At 43.3% G+C, this 12,244-nt stretch overlaps 1 protein-coding gene across 2 annotated transcripts; it reads right to left on the bottom strand.

The window, feature by feature from the left end:
• Nucleotides 1-3,426: 3,426 nt before the first annotated feature.
• On the bottom strand, nucleotides 3,427-10,673 carry LOC127073974 (uncharacterized). Of its 2 annotated transcripts, XM_051015224.1 has the most exons (3): nucleotides 10,258-10,672; nucleotides 8,418-8,482; nucleotides 3,427-5,335 (listed from the first exon to the last, which is right to left on the bottom strand). In XM_051015224.1, exon 3 carries the CDS (start codon nucleotides 5,288-5,290, stop codon nucleotides 3,698-3,700), a length of 1,593 nt encoding a protein of 530 aa, XP_050871181.1. In that variant the 5' UTR covers nucleotides 5,291-5,335; nucleotides 8,418-8,482; nucleotides 10,258-10,672; the 3' UTR covers nucleotides 3,427-3,697. The 2 variants fall into 2 exon arrangements, with proteins under 2 accessions (XP_050871181.1, XP_050871182.1); XM_051015225.1 differs by lacking the exon at nucleotides 8,418-8,482 and having other exon boundaries at nucleotides 10,258-10,673.
• Nucleotides 10,674-12,244: the final 1,571 nt, after the last annotated feature.

Below are 12,244 nucleotides of genomic sequence, written 5' to 3'. Positions count from 1 at the left end.
TCATGCTGGACGCAGTTGTTCGTTTCAATCCCTCTTTTGCCTGGACCGCCCTTTCAGGTTTTCAGTCCACCGGGATACCCTTTTTTGCCCAAGTCGCCTCTTCAGGTTTTCGACTTGCCGGGTGTACATTTTTCATCTTATCCCTAATTTTTGCCCGAACCTTTCTCTCTGTTTTTGGTTCGCCGGGATGCCCATTTTTGCCTGGACTATTTTGTTCTTTTCGTCCAGCGGGTCAATTTATACGAAGTATTTTTTAACTGCGTCCGCATTCACAGGGGATGGAAAATCCTCACCATCCATGGTCGTTAACAACAAGGCTCCACCAGAGAAAACCTTCTTGACCACGAATGGACCCTCATAATTCGGCGTCCATTTGCCCCTTCGATCGTTTTGAGGAGGAAGGATCCTTTTCAGCACCATATCACCTACGTGATATACCCGAGGTCGCACCTTCTTGTCAAAAGCACGCTTCATCCGCTGCTGGTATAACTTCCCATGACAGATGGCTGCCAGCCTCATTTCTTCAATCAATCTCTCTGAGTGAGAAAGGCGTGTGCCCCAGCAGATGTACGTACCGACGTTCGATACCCATGCAATGCAAACGGCAACATCTCATGCCAGTCTCTGTAGGTTACCACCATTTTCTGCACAATCGCACCGTCGGTGCATTCAAACGTTATCCGGGCAACAAAAGCTCATTCACCTTAACCTCCCCATCAGACATCAGAATCCGTTCGGATTCAGGGTCAGGCCCCTCCTCCGGGATCGGTCACTCTCAATCTTTCGATTTGAGTACCTCGAGATGTCCTCATCAGGGAACTCAAACTTCATCGGTTGATAATCATCAATGGGTTGCTGGGCGAGGTAATCAGACAATACACTCCCCTTGATCGCTTTCTGAAAGTATTACGAATTGATCAACATTTTTCCCTTCTCACAACCCGTCCGGTAAATGCTGGATTCTCAAACCCATACTCGATCAGATCCATCTCGGAAATCCACAAAGTGGTATGAACCAGCATATACTGTCTCAGTCGGCGAGCAGCCTATGCCAAAGTACAGCAAGTTTTCTCGAACAGTGAATGTATTGTTTCACAGTCGGTAAACTTTTTGCTAAGGTAAATTGCATGCTCTTTTCGACAAGACGCGTCATGCTGACCCAATACACCTCGTAGACCCCTCGAAGGCCGTCAAGTACAGATTGACAATTGTTCCTTTCACAGGAGGCATCAGAATCAGAGATTCCTGCACCTTTCTTTTATTTTTCAATGCCCCTTGGCAATCATTATTTCACCTGACCGTTTGATCTTTTTTTTTCAACAACTGGAATATAGGTTCACCCGTGGCTGTTAGATGAGATGTGAACCATGACAGGTAGTTCAATCTTTCTAAGAAACCACGAACCTCTTTCTTTCTTTCTCGGTTCAGGCATTTCTCGTTTTTTTTTATTATTTTTCTCTTTTTTTTTAGCAGGATCGACCTCGATTCCTCTTTGACAATGAACCCCAACAGCTTACCGGCTCGCACTCTGAACGTGCACCTACTTTGGTTCAACCTCGGTTTGAACTATCTCAATCAGTCAAACGACTTGGCCAGATCTGCCAGATGCCCCACTTCTGCTTGGGACTTTGCTATCATGTCATCAACATAGCAATCGATTTCATGATGAATCATATCATGAAACAAAGTCACCATGGCTCTCTGATATAGGCACTGGCGTTCTGCTTCTTTAGAAGGCAGTCTTCTTTCCATAGTAGCTTGAGCATAATGATATCGGTATCTGTCTCGGCATACCCTGACATGACCAGGTAGAGACATCCACATGCTCTTCCAACAAGCCTACCATCCTGCTTTCAACTTGCCTCTGAAACGGCCCGGATTTTCATCTCCTTCCTGACCTCGGCGGTGCGTGGAATAACAATCTCAACCCGCTCCTCGGGCGGCTGAATCACCTTCTCCTCTTGTTTTAGCAATCTGATTAATTCCAGCAGATCACAGTCTTCTTCGTCTTCTTCTTCAGCAAGATAGATCGGTTTATCGAAGTCATATGAGGGGTAACCAAATTGTTATCGACGAGATCCGGAAACTTGTTTTTGAAGTCGGAACGAGACAAAACAAAAAGATAAAAATGAAAATAAACATTGTCATTTTTATTTTGTTTTTAAACTGCAAAAATAAATGAAAAACAGGGAACGCCGCTTTTTGACTGAAAAACATCCTTTTATTCATGATGCAGAAATGCAAATTTAAACATGAGGTGGCCCTTACAATGGACCATTGCGTGTCGGGCAACACGTATGGCTTTCATGCAAATAAACTGAAAACAAGAAATAATACTCTTCCAGACGAGTAACAGTGTTGATCTTTTAGGCCTTCCAGCTCCCTGGCACGCACGATTTTATCCACTGATCAATTCCCCAGTCACTGTTAGTTTCTTTACCCACTGCCCGGGTGTAATTTGAATCTTCAGTAATTGCATTCCCCATCACCTGACCATGCGCCGGTATGGGATTAGCATTAACATCTGTCAATAGTGAAAAATGGAGGGCCTTGGACTCCAGCAGGTCTTGAACAGTATGCTTAAAGGCTCTACAACCCTCAATGTCATGCCCCTGCGTACCAGAATGAAATTCACACCTGGCGTTCTCATTATAGTTTGGTGGCCACTGATCTGCTCTCAATGGAGCTAACGTCCTTGGCTGAACCATCCCCAGATCCATCAACTTTTTAAACAGAGCAGCATATGGCATGGGTGGCTTGTCAAAATGACGATCAACCCCTTTTCCTTTCACCTGATTCCCAGCTCCCTGTCTCTTCTGTGGAGTTGGCTGAGGTTGCTGCCGGATTGACTGATTACCAGCAGGGATGGTTACTGCAGCAGTGTGCTGGTAGTAACGACCTCTACCGTGTCCTCTCTGGGCGTACACAACACTCGAGTCACCCTCATCCTTGCACTGGTCATTACCAAAGGATTTCTTCGGTCCAGACAACGAAGTGTTTCCTTGCATGTTCCCCATCTTCAGCCAGTCTTCAATCCTCCTCACCTTTTCGGCAATTACCTTTTGCTCCAAGGCGAACTCTTGCATGACACTGATCAGTTCTCCCATCCTCTTTTTCAGCTCGAGAATGTCAGCGTTGGACGAATTCATCATTCCTGTGTCAATCAAAACAGGTTAGAAACTGACACCTGCAAAACAGAAAACAAGTTATTATGCATGAATGCAATGTCTATCCATATGAAGAACACTTTGTCTCTCGATCCTGGCTTCATTGAGACATATAACAATCCGCGGCAAACTTCTTATATTCAGCATTCAATCTCATCGTGCAGATCGGAGATATGTGATTTGGCATGAATACCCCCAACCATGTGTGTGCTTGTGTGAGTGCATACGGTAAAGCAAATAAAGCTTGAAGATTAATCACTGACTGAAAATCACCATCCATAACCAAAAGAGTGCACTATCAGTGCCATAGTCATACATCAACTCAGATAAAGCCAAATACAATCCTCCAGAATCAGGAAAAGAAATACAAACAAGTGAATTCCGTCAACAAGCCTGACGGTAATCCAACACAAATGAAAGATCTAGCTAGATGAGGGTCCCGCAGGTGGCCCTATCTCATCTTCCATCCTCGCGAACTCTGCGGCGAACCTGAGCTCGGTGTTCTCCTGCCGTAGTCTTCCAACTTCCTTCTAATGAATCTTCATCTGCCTGAAGTAATGGTCTCTCTCAGCTAGGTAATGATCTCTCTCAGCCCTGATCTTTGCCTTCTCCGCTTCCCACTCTGCAGCAAGAACTCTGGCTCTCTCATCTCTCTGTTCCTTGGCAAGGATTTGCCTCCTCTTCTCATCCTCAATCACCTTCGATGCTCTGAACAGCTTCTCCTTGGTGATGTCATGCTCCTTGTTAGATGATGCTAAGGCCTGGCTGATCTTCCCATAGTAGGTTGTATCCATCTCGAAGCGTTTGGCCTCCAAGGCATGCCGCTTGTCCTGATCTTCCATCTTTACTTTCATCTCTTGGTTGGATGTCTGAATCCGAGCAACAGTCATCTCTAACTCCGCTTTCTCCGCAAGTAACTGATCTCTAGCCCTCTTCATCTCAAGGAATTCTTCCATGCTGACAGAAGAACTTGGACCCTCGATCCTAGGACACACAGAGTCACCTCCAGGAAACGGTAGAAATGTAGACTCAATCCTCTTCCGCAACCAATCCTCAAATAGTGGAAAATACCGGCAGTTGACTTTGCCATAAGGAACCTTACCCCTCCTCTGGATATCTCGCCATTCGTCCAATACCTGCCTCAACTTGGTCTGGTTACCATCAATCGGGAAATAGAAGGACTCCTGAATCTCTCGCCCGAGAGGAGGACCCTCTATAGCAAACCCCATCTGTCTCCGGAGAAGCATCGGGTTGTAATTAATGCAACCCTGAACTCCCACTAAAGGCACATTAGGTAAACTCCCGCAACTGCAGATGAAGTCCCGACCAGCTAAACCATTATGAGTCCAAGCGATGTCATCAGCCCGCAGACCCATCAATCGGAAGGACCACTTGACACTAGGGTCAATCTGAACAAAAGCACCTCGGGAAGGCAAATACCCCATGAACCATCTAAAGAGCAACTGAGAGCAGCATCTGACCAGACCCCCACGCCTCTTCTCATTCCTGTTATGCACTGAATAGTAGACATCTCCAATCAGGGTAGGAATAGGGTTTCTCTGCATAAACAATCTGATAGCATTATGGTCCACAAAATTCTTCTGGTTAGGAAACAACACAATCCCATAAATGCTCACAGCAATCAGAGCACAGACCGTCTTCCAGTTACCCACAGCAGCATGTTCCTTGGCATTGGCCTCCAAGAAACTCAAATGAAACCCGGGTAGCTTTCCTTTTTCCTTCAAACCTTCCTTGACCATTTCCGGACTCAAATAAAGAGCACGTGAAATTCCAAGGACATCTGGCTCTGCTCTGGTGACATGAAAGGGAATCTGATCACGGATCTGAATACCCAGGATGCTGACATAATCCTCCATCAGAGGTCCCAACAGATAGTCTGGAAATACAAAGCACCTCAGCCCCGGGTCATAGAACTGAAGAAGAGTGTGGATGGCGCTCCTGTCGCAGTAAGTGAGTCTGAAAACCATCTTCAGAATACCGCCGTATGACTCTCTAAACATTCCCACATGGTCAGGAGTAATCAATGCTATCATATCCTTGAGCACACCAATCTCTGGATCAAAGAAACTGTAAGCAATGTTGTTCTTCAAACCGGTCCTCATACTGGAGCAGAAATCTCTCAACCAGAATCTCGATCAAAAGTGTCCCTGCATATGGGTAAACATGGGTTAGATGCAATTAATGCAAAATGTAATGATGCTGATGAATGAATGCAATGCGTTGCCATCCTCCAAGCCATCTGATCATTTGCACTGAATCTGGGCTCTGAACTGATCATAACCATCTGAGGAATGTACAATCCCAATTCTGACCCACGGGTTCCGAAATAAACGGAAGACAGATACATCATCATCACCATCATCACCAAACCATATCCGAGTAGACACATCACCCCTATCTGAATCGGCCCGGGGAACCCGAAATAAACGGATCCCCACTGATAAAATATCTCGGCCCGGGGAATCCGAAATAAACGGATCCCCACTGATAAGTCACGGACAGCACTCCGGCGTCACGGCAATAAATGACCATAAATCCGACTTATAATTATGTCTCTGAATCACAGATCAAAAGTCACCATCTGGAGGCTATCTGAACAAACATCTGACAGAACAACCCTCCCCTCACAGGTAAGTTCTAATCAAGTCATCCTAAGGCGGATAATGGTCTCGACAATCGGGCGGAGATACTCAATGGGTTTGCCCTTTCGGGTGTGCCATTGTAGCTCCCTTAAAATCGTCTAAACCAAAGATCCGGGAATGATCGGTCACCAGAGTCAACAACTCAAATGGAGTGACTCAAACAAAGCGGAATATCCACAGAGATGAGCACTATCAAGTGAGCCTCGTCCGGCTTGTGGCACATCACGCCGCCAGGCACATGTTGACTTAACATGAAAGAGGCAACGTGAGACCACACTAGTCCTAGGTGTATACTCGGGCCTGGGTTTTAGCCCCACTCAGAACACCCACCCCAAACAACAGAACCACCTGCAGAGGACAGCAACAACATGATAGTATGATGCATGCAAACATTTAATGCAAATATATATACACACTGGTTAGAATAATAAATGCAATAAATAACACAAACAAGCAACCTAAACCAATCCTAGAACGCTAGGAAGGACTCGCTTAGGGACGATGGACCAGCACAGGTCTACATCAGTAAGTCCCCAGCAGAGTCGCCAGCTGTCGCATCCTGCGAAAAAAACAACCGGCGAGACTCGAAAATAAAACACACACAGAGCCGCCACTAAACGTTATTTATCCCAAGATAGGGAAAGGAAACGCTCAGAGAAACCTGGAAAGACATGGTCTCGCGACCAGAGAGAAAAGGTTCGGGAGTCGGTTACGCGAGGGGAAGGTATTAGCACCCCTCACGTCCTAGGTACTCCTAGGGATCCACGTCCTAGAATAAAGAAAAGGTTGCTAAACATCACACACACACACGGGGAACGCAGGTGGGATCAAGAGGAACGGGCTCGATAAGGTATCGCACCTTATGCCTACATATCTTGTCTGGAACAAGAATCAGAGCCACTGTAGTTCGGCTTACGCACGCCAAACAACACAAAACATACAAACAAGCAAGGGTGGCAAACATGGAGCCCGACAACCACTGGATGGAATTACGTCGGCATCCGAACCAAAATATGTACAAAACGGCAAACGTGGAGCCCGACTGCCAATCACTGGGCTTACGTCGGCATCCGAGCCAAAACACACAATCAGATAACAAGTTAACGCACACAAAAAAGAAAAAGGTTGCCCGGAGTGGTCTCGCACGACCACCTGCCTACATACCTCGTCTGGAACGAGGATCAGGGCGATGTAGTTCCCCAGTGGAGTCGCCAGCTGTCGCATCCTGCGAAAAAACAACCGGCGAGACTCGAAAATAAAACACACACAGAGCCGCCACTAAACGTTATTTATCCCAAGATAGGGAAAGGAAACGCTCAGAGAAACCTGGAAAGACATGGTCTCGCGACCAGAGAGAAAAGGTTCGGGAGTCGGTTACGCGAGGGGAAGGTATTAGCACCCCTCACGTCCTAGGTACTCCTAGGGATCCACGTCCTAGAATAAAGAAAAGGTTGCTAAACATCACACACACACACGGGGAACGCAGGTGGGATCAAGAGGAACGGGCTCGATAAGGTATCGCACCTTATGCCTACATATCTTGTCTGGAACAAGAATCAGAGCCACTGTAGTTCGGCTTACGCACGCCAAACAACACAAAACATACAAACAAGCAAGGGTGGCAAACATGGAGCCCGACAACCACTGGATGGAATTACGTCGGCATCCGAACCAAAATATGTACAAAACGGCAAACGTGGAGCCCGACTGCCAATCACTGGGCTTACGTCGGCATCCGAGCCAAAACACACAATCAGATAACAAGTTAACGCACACAAAAAAGAAAAGGTTGCCCGGAGTGGTCTCGCACGACCACCTGCCTACATACCTCGTCTGGAACGAGGATCAGGGCGATGTAGTTCCCCTGAAAGGGACTAAATTGCTAACCAGAAACCGGGGAAGATACACAACTAGGGAGCTGAGACTCGAGCCTAATGTTGTCATGCATCGTTAACCCTAAGTTCGGTTTTCTATCCTACTTGCATAAACAAGCCTATCCTAACCAGGAAAGAAGCTAGCACACAAGCATACAATCATACATCATCAAATGAGAACAGGTATCTCAAACAAGCATGTCAATTAGATATCCACATAACACGCACTATAGCCAAACAAGGGGCTCAATCAATCAGGTTTGACTGCCTAAGCAAGTCGTCTGTACGGGCTGTGTTTGCTCTTAACCTTGCCATTACGAGGCTAAGGTGAAGCAGATGAAAGGATGAAGTGAGGATCAGACCTCACAGCTCATATCCCTAACCAGGGAGAGCTGACAAATGAGCATGGGTCCAGAATAGGGGAACCCTTCTATACTCGATGACTCTGACTCAATGTGCACTGCACAGGATCTTGGGCTTTTGATCTCAATGCTACAACCATGTAATGGGAGCAAGGAGAAGACTCACTGAATAGTGGGGGACAGGTTGCTTGTCCCTACCTTCCACCAATTGCCTTACTTGAAGGACTTTTCCTGCTTGGGCTTAAAAATAAACATACACAAGCATTGCCTCTTAAGGAGGACTTCAGACATTTATTTGCCCGGCCCGGTAATAGCCGGGTCTCCAGACTACATGAAGTAAGAAGGTTATACCTCAAATGCAAGTTGCTTAAGCAAAGCAAAGCAATAGTTCACAAGGAACTGAGCAACTAAAGTACCTGGAAACAATCAAACTCAGTCAATAATCAATCAGACAAACTGTACAACAAGAAGCAGTTTAAACAAACTATGCACAACACAAGGCAAGCCAAGGCTCAAGCCTATGCTTCAACACCTACAAAAAAATGTTATGTTAGTGTACAAACATCCACAACATCAATCAAAATTGGATTTGGATCATTCTCCATGTACATTGCTTTTTTGATCCTGAAAAATCAAGCAAATATTAGCAACTAGACCACTAGGCCAAGCCTAGGGTCCAAAAGCAAGAAAAAAATTTAAAACAGCAAGGTATTCATTAACCAACATCAAATTAACATCAAACACAAGCAAACATCATTGGTCTCATGTTTATATCATCCACCAAGCTCATGTTATGCACAAAACAATCCATATTGGTTCAAATGAAGCACCAAACATACAAACAGAATTATTGCATTCAAATCCATACCAAAACACATCCAAAAATTCTCAAATTAAATACACCTAAACAGGGGTCAATCAAGGTCTACCATGTCAAATTTGAGCTTAATTGGGCAAATGGAACCATGTCAATGAAAATCAACAAAAACAGACACAATTTCATGCTTCAATTCACACCATCAATGCATACATCCACTTCAAAAATTCATATCTCATTGAAAACAAAAAAAAAATGGATGGGACCAAAACAGGAATGTCACATTATGTGTCTACAACATGCATATCAAATTTCATGACCATACAATTCCATATGGGAGGATTTCCCAATCATTCTACCAACCTATGTCATATGAGCTTGCAATTTCAACCACCAGAAATGAAAAATCATGATCAAATTGAAAATGCAATGTAAAATTCCACAAAAATTCATACAATATCTCAACATGCTAACTAACCATCATGCAAAATTTCAGCCAATTCTAACATGTATAGGTCACTCAAAAAAATCCTGCAAGTTGACATAATGAGGTGTGACACAAATTGTCACACCTAAGTTCCAGAATTTGCTGCTCTCTAACCAGGTATCCAAAATTCATGAAATTTACATATAAATAATCCTCAATGAGTCAAGAACCACCACAAAAATTTTCAAGAATTTATTCTACATTATGAGCATTTCATGATCAAATTACAAACATGTATCAAAATGTGACATACATGAGAAAACCCTAGGTCAACTAAAATATTTGCCAAGCACAACTTTGACCAATAGGTCAAAAAAAAACTAGAGTTAACAAGGAAGTCATAGAAAAAATTTCCACATTTTTATGATTTTTTTACTATTTTTTATGAATTATTTAATGTGTTAATGATTTGTTAGAAATTATTGAATATATTATAATTAAGTTAAGATGAATTAGAATAACAGTAGTGGCATTTTAATGTGTTGGCGCATGGCTATAGGACAATTCTGGAGGGAAACAACATTTTGAATTGCCAAGCCAAAAAACAGGATCAAACGCGTTTTACATCCAGCACTGCTTCATCTTCCTCGCGTGTTCGCAAGCTTCCATCTCAAAACCGGTTTCAATCATTTCATCACCAAATTGCACAAACTAATACTCATTGGAAAGGTCTGAATGCATAGATCACGAATATATAACTTAATCAACCTAAATCTAACCGTGTAAACCGGATCGATCGTTTAAAGTTTCGCATTCAAAACTAAAAATCGCTATATCTCATTCTACAATCAACCAAATCGAAAACCACGAATTGCAGCATGTTCAGCAATGAATGAACTACAAAAACCATATCTCAATTCAAGAAATAATGAAACTCGAATCCGCACCTTATTTCGATGACGGCAAGTAATCCGCGAGCTTCGAGCTTCAAATCATGAAAACAGATGTAGAACACGCTTCAGGAAGATGAATGCCAAGCTCAAGTTCAATTAATGTTGCTTCTAGTGTGCGAATTCTTGATTTTCCATTGGAGAGTGAACTTTGGACAGCTGCGAATTACTACTCCTCAAGCTCCAATTTCCAAAAACAGTTTGAGATGATGATGAATGGAGTTCGATGCAAAAAGAATTTCGAAAATTGGTTGAAGAATGAAGAAGTTTGATGAATTTGAAGATTTGTGTTCTTGATAAAAGTTGAGAGAATTGGAATGGTTTTGAGATCCAATCTTGGAGTGTGTGAATTCTGTTGTGATTAGCAAGAGATTATGAATATATATGGTAGCCTTAATCATGCTTAAGTGTGTAATCAACCAAATTAGCATTGTAAGTGAAAATGTCATTTTCCAAATGAAGGGTAAAATTGGAATTTCACCATGACAGCTAGCGCCACCTGTTTTGACAGCACATACACCTTCTAAATATCATATGTGAACTGTAGAAAGTTGTTTCATGCTCATTGGTTGCTCCATTCTCAAATTCACCATATGTATGCATTTGGTCCATTTTTGTCATTTCCATTTTTCAAGACAAAATCCAAATTAAAAGCCTTATGCATGAAATGAAAATTCAAACACATTCTAAATGCCATTCCTGAGGTGTTGGAAAAAGTCCCATTCAAAAATTCCCAATATTTTGACATTTGGACGATTTTGCCCCTGGTCCAATTCAGCTGTCCAGTTGAAAAGTGACTTTTTGCCTTGGCCACTTTTGGGAAAATCCAATGATGCACCCTCAAAGTACATGTCAAATGGAGTTTGTGCATATAAAGAACTTGCAATTTGGACAAACCATGTGGAAGTTATGGCCTCCTGATTACGGTCTTTTCTGAAATTCAATGAGCCATATCTCGCAAACCGTACATCGGATTTTCAAGTTCTTGGACTTTTTGGAAAGGTGAGAACAAGATCTACATCTGTCATGTTGAACAATTTTTCATTTGAAGCTTCCTTGGACTTCTGTTTCTGAGGTCAAAAACCTTCCATTTTTGGAAACTTCAATTACAAGTCACTTGCTATTTTTGGCAGTTTTTGTCCTGACTTGATTTTCTTCAGTTTTAAGCTTTGCAATGTCATTTAACACTTGTTCCAACATGAATGAAGTGTGTCTAACTCATCTCCACCTCCAAATCCATCAGATCATGTACAGTTGACCACAGTTGACTTTTCATCCGATAGATGAATCTGGCAATGCATAGATCAATTTAAACCCCAATCTCCAACTGAAATGGCTCAAGGGTGACACCCTAGCCTCAATAAGCACCATATAATCATAGAATGATCCTCATCTCCTTCATAAACCCCATCTCCTGATCCAGCCCTGATTGGCCCAATACAACTGATTAGGGTTGACCAGTGGTCAAAACCCTAATCTCAAGGAATCTTCTCCAATCTCCTGATGACATCCAACCATGATGATGATGATGTATCAATTCAAACAAGATGAAGACCACTATCCTTGGAAATCATGAAACCCTAATTCACAGTCCAATCCTCAGATGGCCCATGATCAGTCATTGAACCCTAGCTTGCACCTTTGAACTTCCTCATCTCCTGATTAAGACTTGGGAAGATGGCTTGCACTATGTAACCACATGTTATGCAATATGAAATGCCTAATGCCCTAAAATGAAATGCAAATATGTTAATGCTAGTCCCAAGAGAGGAGGGCAAATTTTGAGGTGTTACACACTTGGCCTGAACCTAGGGGATAAACTCCAAACTTTAGAATCCCTACCACCCCTGTCTATGGATATCAGCTATTGTCGCTCCAGCCGCCTGATTAAAAACAGAGTAGGCGGAGGATACTATCTTATGGTGAACAACCAAGCTGTCCCAAGTGTTGTGCTACCCAATACCACCCTAACGGATGTCACAAA

Source organism: Lathyrus oleraceus, chromosome 4, assembly GCF_024323335.1.
Source record: "Lathyrus oleraceus cultivar Zhongwan6 chromosome 4, CAAS_Psat_ZW6_1.0, whole genome shotgun sequence".
NCBI classification, from domain to species: domain Eukaryota; kingdom Viridiplantae; phylum Streptophyta; class Magnoliopsida; order Fabales; family Fabaceae; genus Lathyrus; species Lathyrus oleraceus.
This window is presented reverse-complemented; position numbering and strand designations above follow the sequence as displayed.

Excerpts from the sequence above, each read along its gene's own strand:
- LOC127073974 (XM_051015225.1), bottom strand. The coding sequence starts at position 5,290 with ATGAGGACCGGTTTGAAGAACAACATTGCTTACAGTTTCTTTGATCCA.